Source organism: Phoxinus phoxinus, assembly GCF_949152265.1.
Source record: "Phoxinus phoxinus genome assembly, chromosome: 5".
NCBI classification, from domain to species: Eukaryota; Metazoa; Chordata; class Actinopteri; order Cypriniformes; family Leuciscidae; genus Phoxinus; species Phoxinus phoxinus.
In genome coordinates, this window is record NC_136880.1 from 2,448,942 (window position 1) to 2,463,001 (window position 14,060).

The following is a 14,060-nucleotide window of genomic DNA, read 5'->3' on the forward strand; positions in this document are numbered from 1 at the left end:
CTGGGGGGAAATAATGTAATTTGGTACAGATGTTATTAATATTGCCAAAAAGTAAGATGAAATTCTGAAAGGTTATAGTATAAAACATTGATATTTTTATAAAACAGGCTACTTAAATAAAGTACTTATATATTACCACATCATATATTAGTTGTCCCTCTGTTTCTCCCAGTAATTAGATATTTTAAATGTTTATTTCTATGAGTAATTCTGTAGTTTAATGTAATATTATTTTAATGCAATATGTAGATCAAGAGATTTAAATATTTATCAAAAGCCTGTTGTATCATATCTGATGTACACATTTTAAGATGTTTTTTCTACAAAAAATTTTTTTTATAGTTCAAAATCTCTCTTTTTTCATATAATCTTATTGAATATATTTTTCTAATTTAGTAATTAAGTAAAATAATTATAAATTTAATTTCAGCAATTGTTAAGGATGCTTTTTTACTATCTTTAAATTAATGATATATCACCCACACTCAAAAAAATGATTCTTTAAACTTACTTAATTTAATTATGGACAGTGGTTCCACACAAGCAAATAGCTTTTTATTAACATTAACGGAATTTTTTGAATCTAAATTAACTCCTTTTGTTGGGACAACACAACTGAATGGGGAAGAATCTATGTGAAATAGTAATGTTTAACTAAATCAATGGAATTGCTTCCCTGTAACTTAAATTGGTTAAGTTAAGTGAACATGCATTAGTTTATTTAAAACTGTCCAAATAGGTTACATTCAACAAACACAAGGAGATTTGTTTCAAATAACTCATTTAAATTATGGACAGTGGTTCCATCCAATCAGTTCTTTTTACTTTAACTCAGTAGTATCTATTTAAAGTTACACCGTCTGTGATTGTTTTGTAGAGTCATAAAAAGACAAGATATGCAACAAATTATCAAACTGTATTTGTTCAACAGTTGCAATTAACAGTTTTTAACAGCCTGCTCACCCATACATTCATCTCTTTAAACTTGTGCAAATGTATTAACATCATCAAAAATTACTTTTACACATTGTTCAAAAAAAGTCAAAAGACTTCTGCAAATTCAGTGTAAGGGTTTTTAATTCTTTGTCCAAGGACTCCTCCTCAGTTTGCAAACATCTTCATTAGTTTTCCGGAGTATCCATCCAGCTTGGCAAAGAATGTTGACACCAATGGGATTGTCGTAATTCTCTCAAATTCTGCACAAACCTACAAACACATGAAAATTAATTTGTTACAATACCCAATATAGTCTAACAGCAAACAAAAAATTTAATTAAAAACTTTCAATTACCTCTTCTGTTCTGAAAAGAGCAGGCCACCTGGTTTTGAAGTCTGCAATAAGTGGTTCCTTGATCACCTCGTGCCTCCTAATTGAAAAACTCTTGTCCATCAGCATTCTAACATTTTTCTCATTGTTCTTCTTTTTTACTTCATTCAGAAGTATTTTTCTGACTGCCTCAAGAGTTTCTTCCATTTCCCCTTGTGGATGGGGAGGGCAGTAATTCACCTCAGCTTTGCGTGGTTTTTTTACGTTGTATGCAGGACTGGATATACCACCTGGTTTGTGCTTGACTGAATTTACTGCAACTTCTGTGCAGCCAAGATTTCTTAATTTTGTTCTATAGTTGCCAAGTTTATATTTTAAACTGGCTTTCCATCCACTGTATCCAGTTACAGAACCTCTCTCTTTCAAGCAAGGATGCTTTTGAACGAGTGCTGCAGCTGACTGATCATATTCTGCATCAGAAGGGTAGACTTTGTACTTCACAATTTCTTCGGCAAGTCCATCTAAAATTGAGATTTTCAGTTTTGGGTCAGGACTGAGTAAAGTGCCCTGTGTTTTGAAAGCTGTATTACCTTGTTCCAGTTTGAGCTCTGCATCATATGTGAAACGAGGCACAGTGAAAACAGCAGGCCATGCAGAGGACTTCATGCTAGAGGACGACTCAGGAGAAAAACTCGCAGAAGATTCAGAGTGTGTTGAAGTAGATGGAGATGAAAGTATAAGTGCGTCACAGGAGATTGACAGAGCTGGTGAGGAGCATGCACTTCCACTTCGAGATGTGTCCACATGTGGTATGGGTGAGTCATTGTCACTTGATGCTGTCAAAAATACCACTTTCAGTGTACTTTTGTCTTGGATTTCTGATGTGGACATGAGATTCATGAAGTCATTGTCAAAGTCTGGGTCCATGAATTGCAATCTAAAATTTCCTTGGAGATTACACTGATTTGCAATTTCCTTGGTTAGATCATCAACAGAAGTAGGCATGCCATCCTGAAGGATGACCCTCTGAGAGTTGTTCTCTCCAAGAATAATTCTTAGACGAATTGAAGTCGTCATCGTGGTAAGTCTGAGAATACAAGGGGATTCATTTGTTGTAAGTTATAATTTAAACAAATGCAACAAAATTAATGGTTCAAATAAAGAAACGAGCAGGTAAAAAAAAAAAAAGTAAATACAGCAAATCCCCTTTTATGCATGTACGTGTCTTTTCAAAGTCACCAAGCGCAAAGGACCAACCATGTAGTCAGCCAAAGGATAATCATCAGCTAAATCTCCATGTTCAACAAAGAACATCTCTCTTGTTGGTGATGCACTAAGCTCAAAAGCCCTGAAGTGTTCCCTGTACCAACCACACAATCTTCTCATTATGAAGCACAATGTGTTTTGAACTATACAAATCTGAACAATTTCTCCAAAGTCAGGGAGGCCACTTGTAGTTTCATGTGCCAAGATCATACCACTTTTGAAGTTCAAGCCCTTGCTAGAGACACTCCTAGTCAAATGGACCCTTGATACATTTGGGTATTTATCTTGGATCATGTGAGCTACCTCTGTCTGCAAAACATCTAGAGGAACTGTTGAGACAGTCGAAACTTCCAGTGTATGTTTTCCATGACTAGTTTTCAAGTGGTAGGAAATCATCAGCTGATGTTTTACAGCGAGCGAGTAGGGAATATTTTTGAAGCAATTTGTGTGCCGTGCAACCTGCTTAAAAAAGCTGTGCTTTGCTTCAAAACGCATAGTCCATAGACTGACAAGAGGACCAAATGATTTTACCATCTCAGGGTAATGCTCCAAAAAAATGGTGCTTTGGCAGAAGTTTGACATTGGGGAAAAGTTCTTGGTACCTCTGCCTGTGTTCTGAAATTTTCATCTCAAGGTAGGATATGGATTCATCTGTGTGTACTGGGGAAACCACCAACTCAACAATATCCTTCAGGTCCATTAGCACCTGATATGCAGGCTCACCTTCAGGAACCACATGCCCAATCAGAAATGGAAGCAGTCTGATCAAACTCCAATTTTCATGGGCATTCCCACCAATTGTGTTGCGCCTTGAAAATGTACAAGGAATTGTATGAGGCTTGTTCTTCTTGTCTTCCCACTTGTAGGGAAACTGGAGGATTGATTTATTGAGGCTTTCCAATGAAAAGTATTTCTTCGATATCAACAAAGCTAAGCAATGTGCAAGTTCTACAGGCACTACACCCTCAAAAACGTCATGAAGCAAATCTGGTGGATATGCAGATAGCACATTGAAATGAGAGAGGTGCTTAGTAAAAACACATTCTCTTTTCACTCCACAACAGCTTGTGCCATTCTCCAGTGCAGTTTTAACATGAACTTTATGAAGATCTTTATCTCTGAGGTTGAATGCACCAGACCGAACTTCTTTTGCCTGGACATCAGAATTCTTTCCCACACAAAACCGACAAAAGAACTCAGCTGAAAAACTTTCAACAAAGCCAGCAATACCATGTGCTGCCAAATTGTCTGCCACCACACAATAAACAGTACCTTTAAGAAAGGTTCCAAGAAGATGAACAAATATGCCATCTTTTTCTAGAATTGAAAGTTCACGCAGAAGAGGATCAAGGACTTTCTCATACCCATAGTGCTTTAAATCCTCACTTTTGCACAGGAGAGCCAAATATATTGAGGAGAGAGATGAATTAGAGCCTGGGGGCAAATTGCTCAAAATCCAGTACACAGCAAAAAGCTTGTGTTTCTTTCGGGATGTCCCAAGTGGGTACACACCTCAAAATCATCTGCATATAAAGTCAAAGAAATTGTCAAGTCTTCCCCAGACAACAAACTGTTTTCTTTGAAGTGGGTACCATCCTGAAATGATCTATAAAAATGACTGTCACAACTAGCTGGACTAGTTCTTGCTCTGTGATTTTCAACAACTTTGTCAACAATGTCCTGCTTAGCCAAAAGCAGCTGCAAAGATTTCAAAATTGGAATGTACTGAAAGGTGTTAGTCTGTTGTTCATTAAGACTATATTCAATAGGTCCACAACACTGAAGCTGTCTTTGTATAACTTCTTGCGCTTATATGTAGTACATAAGGAACCACCACTGCCTATTGCTGAGTGTAATGGGTTAGATGCAGAGATGGTAGTGGCTATTTCCTTTATGACAGATTCATCAGCATGAAGATTATGTTTCTCAAACACCTGCTGTACTGCAGCAACTGAGAGAGGCACAGACACAGACTTTAACCCCCTGGGGTCTGAGGGGTTTTTGGGGCCCTTGAGAGGTTTTGACATGCCCTGACATTTGTGCTTATTTCAGCTACTTACAACATACCTTTGGCCAACACATAATTATGCTGTATTGCAGCACAAACTCTGCTACAATAATATGTGAGCAAAATGGAAGTTACATGTTTGCATTTTATAGAAAAAAAATATTATGCGTGGTTAGTAAGTTTTGGGAAAAAATGTGTCACTGCAATGAGCTCATATAACTCATACTGAATAGTTTGGCACAAGACTTTTGAGTTACCATTCTTGTAGGCTAGAATGTTTACTACAAAATGATGTGAAAATCATTCTGATCACTCTTTCACAAAACAACAATATAATGATTTAAACTTTGCAAGTCAGTTTTTGTGCCAGCACTGCTTTATGCGTAGGGGTGTTGATGGCCATGAATATGAATGAGGGGAGACAATAGACACTCCCCCAATGGCTAATGCCCCCATCAAGTGCTGTGAGGCAGAGAGGAGAATCTGAGAATGAGAGGACATTCAAAGGTTTTTTTTTTTAATCTGTTTTTATTGTAATTCCTATATGTGGAGGAACTAAATGTTGTGCCTCACAAGACCACAGTGCTACCGTACATATATAAACATATAGTACCAATCAAACGTTTGGACACATTACCATTTTTAATATTTTTAATATTTTTGGAAGATGGCTGCATTTATTTGATAAAAAATACAGAAACAACAGTAATATTGTGAAATATTATTACAATTTAACATAATGATTTTCTATTTTAATATACTTTAAAATATAATTTATTTCTTTGATCAAAGCTGAATTTTCAGCATCCTTACTCCAGTCTTCAGTGTCACATGATCCTTCAGAAATCATTCTAATATCATGATTTGATAATCAGGTATTATCAATGTTGGAAAAAGTTATTATTATTATTATTATTATTAAAAAGAAAAGCATTTATTCAAAATAGAAATCTTTCCTAACTATATACTTTAACACATCCTTTAAAAAAAGAAAGAAAGGTAGTGTATACTGTTACAAACAGACTCATGGGCGAATGTGAGTAAACAGAGGTCACTTGCGGTCCAGTTTCCCAGGCAGGAATCACGCAGTCTGTGCAACCATGTCAACATCAGTCTCGGTTTTCCATGACAGGGTGGACTTGGACCTGTTGCTTGTTTGCCATGTCTCTCTTCGGGACCGGTGCTTGGACATGTTCATTGTCACATCTGATGATAACACAATCAAAGAAACTGTATTATTATCGCTATCAATCACTATGGCCATGGATTAAGAAAAAGACAACCGATTTTGTAATTTCACACAAGAATAGGTAGGCCCTACTTGTATATTATGACCAGTATATTATGTATATTGTAAACACAATTACATTTCATCAGTAAAATATTATGTCTGTGCACTTACCATCATTCTCGATTGAGAACTGAACGACACCTGCGTCCTCTGCGGTGCTGGAGAAGGAGAGTGTGATGCAAACACATTCCTAAAAAAATAAAAACAACTGTGTTAGCATACATTATCCAAAGATGGGCGTTTAATGGGTATGGACGCACAATGCATGTAGTCTATATATCTGTTGATGGGCCATAGGACGGAGAAATATCTATTTATGGGCCATAGATCGCGAGCTGTTGATGGCCATTATCTGCGCACGCACTTACAGCATTTAAAACATTTACACCTGCATTCACAATCATCTGTGGCAATATTTTAGCGTGTGTCATAGGCTAACCAAAACCGAACATTTATATATAAAAATATAATGTCTAGTATTTAGACAGTATGCTATCACATTTTACCGGAGGCTGAAATATATTTGCACGAAATCATATTTACACCTAAGCAGATATTCGCAAAAGTCAGTATTTTTAGCATGATAATCAGTGTCATAAGCTAATCAAAACGGATTGAAATATAATACAAATATGTTTAGAGAGTAATATCACATTGAAACACGACCATATACGAATGTTAGGGATATTGTAAGGCAATATTTCCTGTAATATGTCAAAAGCTAACCAAAACTAAGCAAAATATAGTCTGAAAATTCACACGAGTTCTATATAATCAGAAAAGAATTATATAAACACTAAACAACTTACTCGAACTTGTATCTTCTTCTGTGGGATCAATTCGCTCTTGAAAATGCAGCCGTTCTCCGTCTGAGATGCAACCGTTTCTCTGAGGAAAAGGTGAATTCTTCCTCGCTGTCCATAATCATCTGGAGGACGACTTTACCGGAGAAGCGTGCCATCCTCAAAACGCGATGAACTATCCGTGAATCTGACGAGAAACTGCGAGATGGCATTGATCGGAGGGCGTGTGCGATGCGTATAGATCACCTCAACTATTAGCATGTGAATAGCGCCGGGGGGCGTGGCGGCATCAGCTCATTAAAAATAATGAACAGAGAACGAAAAACTGCGCCTCTCCTTGGTTTCAAACGGATTACATAAACTAAGAATATGTGTTTTTTAATATAAATTACTTCATTTAAAAGAAGAGAATTCTAGCTTCATAAAGACAAATGTCTCGTTCCTGAGTGACAAGTATTCGCTGAGTTACAGTTCATTTTCGGACGCGTTTCAGAATGGACTTCCCTGACAGAGAGAAGGCAGAACTCGCATCATGTTTATTTTTCTTTATTTGGCGAAAGACACAACACTTTGTTTTTATTGTGAGTATACACAAAAAAAATAGAAACTTAACTGGATCGAATGATGTAAAACACTTAAATGTAAGATCAAAACCAACAGAGTATTTTGAATATCTTTTGCACTGATAAGAAAAAAAGCGAGCAGATCACGCCGGCGTGATTGCCGACCCCAGGGGGTTAACAGGTAATGTAGTTCTTCCAAAAAATCATCAATGGCTACAGAAGGAACATGTACAATATGTTCCAGTTTTAATATAATTGCTGCTAAATTCTGAACAACAACAGGCAAGTCATCAACCACTTCATTGCAGTCATCATTCAAACAAGCATCACTGGCTTCACTACTGCCAAAATCTTGAACCTCATCAGGCTCTTGTAATTGTTCAGAGATGGTAACTACACCAGGCTTAAAATCATTGAGTGAATGTGGGTTGTGTTTTCTGTGTTTGTGCGACTTAAAGGTTCCACAAACATTTGACTGGAAATTACAACCAGAGAACATGCAATGGACGGTTTCATTTCTCTTTAAATGACCATTCATGTGAATAAAGTAATCTCTTTCTGATGCAAGATTACTGCATGCACACAAATGACAAGTGAAGGTGGACATTTGTCTGTCATTTACTGCAGAGTGTGCAGGATGGTTTCTACTCAAATGTATCAGTAGAGCATTCCATGTCTTGAATGTACATGGACAATCTGAATATGTACAAGGGTATCTCTGACTACGACCATAATGTCTGTGCTGCAGTCTTTGATGTTTTAGTAATTTAGACCCTGAAGAAACTTCAAGTCCACAAATTTTACATTTCCACATTTCTGAAAAAGAAAGAAAATAACATACACACTCAAAATAGACATTATGTCCAGGGATATTGAAACTGTAACTAAAGATGCAAAACAAATTAAAGGACAAGTTCGGTATTTTACACTTATAGCCCTTTTTTTCAGATTGTTTCTGATGAAATAGAACGGTTAAGATAGAAATTTGGACACGCTGCTGTACCGAGATTTTTCAGTTTCTTCGAAAGCACCACCCCACCTCCACAATGGCTGCATAGGTGCACTGGAACAATCCTTCCTAAAACGCATTACACTTTCGTTTACAAAGACGTGAAACTCACCGAGTGGTCAGGGGTGTTCACTGATATGCTCACACAAAAATAGCTGCAAAAGATGCTCACACCCGTACATTCTTCCGTTGAGAGCTTGAATAATAGACACTCCAGCCCAGTTGGTGACTGCATAAGACTACAGAAAGAATACAAACAACCCCATTTCAATTTCCGGCAGCAGAGTAATACCGTACCTCACAGCACATCCAATACAACTCAATGGAGTTAGACAAAAACTACGATAAAACCTGTTGGAAAGCATCTTTTGCAGCGATTTTTGTGCGAGCATATCAGTGAACACCCCTGACCACTCGGTGAGTTTCACATCTTTGTAAACGAAAGTGTAATGCGTTTTAGGAAGGATTATTCCAGTGCACCTATGCAACCATTGTGTAGGTGGGGGGGTGCTACCAAAGAAACCGAAAATTCTCGGGACAGCAGCATGTCCAAATTTTAATCTTAACCGTTCTATTTCATCAGAAACTATCTGTATACAGGGCTTTAGTCAGTCAGTCAGTCAGTCATATTTATTTATAGAGCACATTTAAAAACAACAGCTGTTGGCCAAAGTGCTGTACAACATGTAAGCAAGTATTCTAATGAGTAAACATAAAACCACAGATAAACAATACACAATACAATACATTACAATACCACTATGCCCACTTATGACCATAAGCAGCAGTAAATAAGTGGGTTTTAAGCAAAGATTTAAAATCAATGTATGTTGGAGCTTTCTTTATGTGAGATGGCAGATTGTTCCAAAGCTGTGGAGCGGCCACTGAAAAGGCACGATCTCCTTTTAATTTTAGACGTGTTCTTGGAACAGTCAGCTGTAGACTGCTGGTTGACCTGAGATTTCTAAAAGCATTATGGTGGAATGAAAGGAGATCAGAGATGTATGGAGGAGCCAGTCCATGCAATCCCTTATAAACGAACAGTAGTGTTTTGAACTCAATACGATGTTTAACTGGCAGCCAATGGAGAGAGAACAATACTGGCGAAATATGTTCTCTTTTCCTTGTTCCTGTCAACAATCTAGCAGCAGCATTTTGGACTAGTTGAAGACGTGACAGTAGGGACTGTGAAACACCCAAGTACAGTACATTACAGTAATCTAATCTTGATGAAATAAAAGCATGTATCACGGACTCCATGTCTCTGGGTGTTAAAAATGCCTTAATTTTCGCAATATTCTTCAACTGATAAAAACAACTTCTGACCACACCGTTGATCTGCTTGTCAAAAGTCAGAGCAGAGTCAAAAGTAACACCCAGATTGCGGACATGTGGATGGAGATTGCCAGATAAAGGTCCCAATTTACCTGCAACAACCTCTGTTAACGTAGATGAGCCAAAAATTAAAACTTCCGTCTTAGAATCGTTGAGCTGAAGGAAGTTTGCAGCCATCCACTGTTTAACGTCTCTTAAACAATCAAATAAACACTGCAAACTAGAGTCATCCTTTGGATGTAAAGGGACATAACACTGAGTATCATCTGCATAGCAGTGGTATGATACATTATACTTGCTAAAAATAGTATACAATGGAAGCATGTATAAGGAGAATAAAACAGGACCCAGAATCGAGCCCTGCGGAACCCCGTATAAAACTGGTGCACGAGATGATAGGTAATTTCCTGTCTCTACTGAAAAGGTTCAATCCTTTAAATATGAGGCAAACCAGTTCAAAGCACATCCTTGGATCCCAATTTGCTTTAAACGATTTAGAAGAATGCCATGATCGAGAGTGTCAAATGCCGCGCTGAGATCCAGCAGAATTAAAACAGCACACTTTAAGTGTAAAATACCAAACTTGTCCTTTAACACCATGCTGTTTAAAGGTACACTGTAACTTTTTTTGGTAAAAAATTCAATGCATTAATCCTACTTTCAAAATTTGTTTTTGTCTTACCCTGATTCACTATTCACTGCCCTTTATAAGTGTTTATATTTTAGACCTAGTGGGATTGTTTTAGGTAGTAAGTGCGTCACTTGGCCATGAATGAAAGTTAGGTTTGTTACTAAACAGATAAACTTAGCTCTTTAACAGGGTTCATTGTAAAGCATTATCTATTGTGAAGACTCATTTCATTATGCCATTATGGTTGCTGTGCTGGAATTTTTTCTTCAACAAAGTAATGCGTTTATTATTGGGTAAAGCTACAGTAACATTTTTGACTAGTTGGCTTAAAGAAACACTCCACCGTTTTTTTCATATTAAACTATGTTATTCCCTCAACTAAGACGAGTTGATACATACCTCTCTCGTCTCAGTGCGTGCACTTAATCGCTCTGGTGCGCGGCGACACCTTGATAGCAGTTAGCATAGCCCAGTTCATTCATTAGGTACCAAACAGGGATGAAGTTAGAAGTGACCAAACACCTCCACATTTTAATGTATGGCGGAATAGCACTTGGGAGCACTTTGACTGCGCCGAGTCGAAGTGGTCCCAAATGCTATTTCGCCGTACATTATAGTTCTCCATTTTACCCGCTTAGAAGCGCCATGTTTTATTTTGTGTCACCATACTTGGTCACGTAACTACTCGAGTAACTGTATTTAAATAGCGAAAACGTGGAGGTGTTTGGTCGCTTCTAACTTCATCTCTGTTTAGTCCCTAATGAATGAACTGGGCTAAGCTAAGTGCTATCAAAGTGTCGCCGCGCACCAGAGCGATTGATTGCACGCACTGAGATGAGAGAGGTATGCATCAACTCGTCTTAGTTTTTTTTATTTTTTTATATACTTTATTTTAAGATATTTTCAAGTAAATACACAGAACAAACAACACTAGCTCAGACTACACGCACAAAAAAAAACACACAAAAAAAAAACACAACAACAACGTATATAAAAGTATATTAATAAAAAGCTGCACAACAGACTAGGTGCCCAGAAGGGATATGCAGCCTAGACCTTAGAGAAGTCTTTGGGGGCCGACTGAGCTGTTAACTTGTCCAAATACCCGAGAAATGGACCCCAGACAGCGGAAAACTTTTCAATAGAATCAGTCCTCAAAAGTCGAAGTCTTTCCATCTGTATGACAGAGATCATATCCGTAATCCACATCTGGAAGGAGGGGGGTGAGGGTGACTTCCAGTTCTTAAGCACAAGTCTCTTAGCCACGACCATACCCAGCATTAAGGACTGTTTCAATGCACCTGAAAGGCAAAAGGTGCGCTGTGAGAGGCCGAAGATGGCAAGTTCAGCGTCCGGTGGAAGAGGCTTATTGTAAGCCTTGGAGTACCAGTCAAAAATGCTTGACCAAAATCCAGACAATAACGGGCAAAACCAAAAAGCATGAGAAGCTGTATCCTCTGCCACCTTACACCTGTCACACATTGGTGAAACGGAGGGGAAAATGTTATGCAATTTAGCTTTGGTGTAATGTAAGCGGTGGATAACTTTGAACTGGATCAGTTGGTGTCTGCTATTGACTGAACAAGCATGTATCGTAGCCAAGCACCCATCCCACGTGTCATCGGAGAGCTCAACTCCTAGATCCTCCTCCCAGGCCTCTTTAAATCTTACAGTGGGGGCTGGGAGGCAACTTCCAAATAAAGAAACATATTTAGAAATAAGACGTACAGAGCCAGGAGGATTAAAAAAAACATCGAAAAAAACATGTTGCTCCGGGAGGAGTTCAAAATTACAGATTTTTGACTTCACGTAATGTCTGATTTGTAAATAACGAAAAAAATGTGCATGAGGCAAATCAAATTTCTCTCTTAACTGATTAAAAGATGCAAACCGTCCCTCAATATAAAGATCTTTAATGAAACCCAAACCCTTTTCCCTCCAGACATGATAAGTTCTGTCAGACCACGGGGGTAAAAAGGAATGATTGTAACAAATCGGCGTATGAACAGAGGTCTCCTCAACTCGTCTTAGTTGAGGGAATAACAGTTTAATATGAAAAAACGTTGGAGTGTTCCTTTAAGAATTTTCTCATCTAAACTGGTTATATCTATTAAGCCTAGTAGTGAATGTTTTATGACCAGTAGGATCATCTCTATCTATCTTCTTTTTTCTTTTTTTTACGAGAAAGAACCATATTCATCCGCACAGTCATGCAGAGCCAAAGCACAAGCAAAACGATGTTCTTCCAAAAAATGCATGCACTATTGTTTTTTTTAAACGCTAGAGAGCCAAAAGTTATTCACATTTATATAGGGGTTAGTTCTGTTAAATAATTGATTAATCTGAAATTTATAGCTAGATGTTTACAATCATAGGGTGCACAATGCGGTGCAATTATCAATTAAAATTCAATGATTTTAGTTTGAGTGACGAACAGCATCATGGGCTGCGTTTAAGTAAATTTTGTACGCCCTTCCCTCCAGCTTGTTCACGAGGATGCATGAAGGCCCTAAACCAGTGGTTCTTAATCCTTGTTAACTCTGCACATTTTGTATGTTTCCCTTACTTGACACATCCAGTTCAGTTCTTGGAGCTGATGATCTAAATCAGGTGTGTTAAATGAAGGAGACACAAAATGTGCAGAGCAGGGGGTCCCCAGGACCAGGATTAAGAACCACTGTCCTAAAGGGTCAGTCACTACACTTTACGTCCCATTGACTTCTATTCATATACGTTGTGGCGTGACCTTTGGGCTGAATTAAAAGAACTATATTTTTGCAGTCAAGTCGAGTAGATTGTATATTTTCTACATTTTACATTACTACTTGTTATATGTTGAATTCATGTTTATAAAAAAAAGGGTGCGACTTCATATCACGATCGTTGTAGTGCCCAAAGACATTTTGCATGCTCAAAGTCTAGTGTGGCCGCGGCATAAACCATTGATCATCTGGAATCTGATATGGAACTGATTTATAATTTGTTTTCCTTCATTTAATTTAATAATTGATTTAATTTAAATAACCATCCAACTTTGTTTTTTCTCATTTATGGTCACTGTTTTCTATAGTGCATTGATTTACACTGTCTGCTCACAGCTAATACTCAATCAGTGCAATAATTGTGCTTTAAAAGTGCTTTAGCGTAATTCGTAAAACTTTAAATACTATCATTGTGCCAAGCCGTGGGTTGTAACAAAGTTTGCAAAATTATTACTACTTTTTAATAAATCCTAAAAAGGAGCTTCACTTACCTTAGCCAAAACGTTGTTTTCTCAATCAGTAAAGTTGTGGCATTCCTTCATTTCATTCCAAATTCAGGCAGTGTTGAACTGGAAAAACCATAATGAAAAACATACTGTCATTAAAAAAGAACATCAGAAAACATGGTGTTGAGGCTATCCTATAAGCCTCGGCATAGATGGCATGGTGTTCTCAACGCGTAGCAGAAAATCCTCAGTCCAAACATTTGCTCTCTTTGGGTGGTGTTCCCATTTATTATAAAGGTAAAATTGATAGTTTACATTAAAATGGTACTTCACCCAGTGCTGGCTAATAAAGTGCTGTCGTGCTGTTGGCAAATTGGGTGCTCACGGCTACGGTAAGAACCGTGTGTTCCTCGCCATCCACACCTTTTCCCAACTGATTACCACACCTGTAAATATACCTAACTCCCAGTGACGTGTCACACCCAGTGCAAGACTGCCACCAAGTGGCTATAATAATTAATGACAATGTTAACCTATCCAGAAAAGGTGAATGTATAAATGGCTCCTACACACCGGCCCCATAATTGTGAATATTTACTTTAACCACAATTACCCAAATTACCTATTTTAAACTAAAGGAGTCATTTATGCAATGATAATCTAAGGGAAATCTTCTTCT

At 37.7% G+C, this 14,060-nt stretch overlaps 1 protein-coding gene across 2 annotated transcripts; it reads right to left on the reverse strand.

Moving 5' to 3' along the window:
* Positions 1–1,073: 1,073 nt before the first annotated feature.
* On the reverse strand, positions 1,074–13,508 carry LOC306998046 (uncharacterized protein). 2 transcript variants are annotated; one of them, XM_079611784.1, is made up of 3 exons: positions 13,427–13,508; positions 1,292–2,354; positions 1,074–1,206 (listed from the first exon to the last, which is right to left on the reverse strand). In XM_079611784.1, exons 2-3 carry the CDS (start codon positions 2,342–2,344, stop codon positions 1,102–1,104), a joined length of 1,158 nt encoding a protein of 385 aa, XP_079467910.1. In that variant the 5' UTR covers positions 2,345–2,354; positions 13,427–13,508; the 3' UTR covers positions 1,074–1,101. The 2 variants fall into 2 exon arrangements, with proteins under 2 accessions (XP_079467910.1, XP_079467911.1); XM_079611785.1 differs by lacking the exon at positions 13,427–13,508 and having other exon boundaries at positions 1,292–4,381.
* Positions 13,509–14,060: the final 552 nt, after the last annotated feature.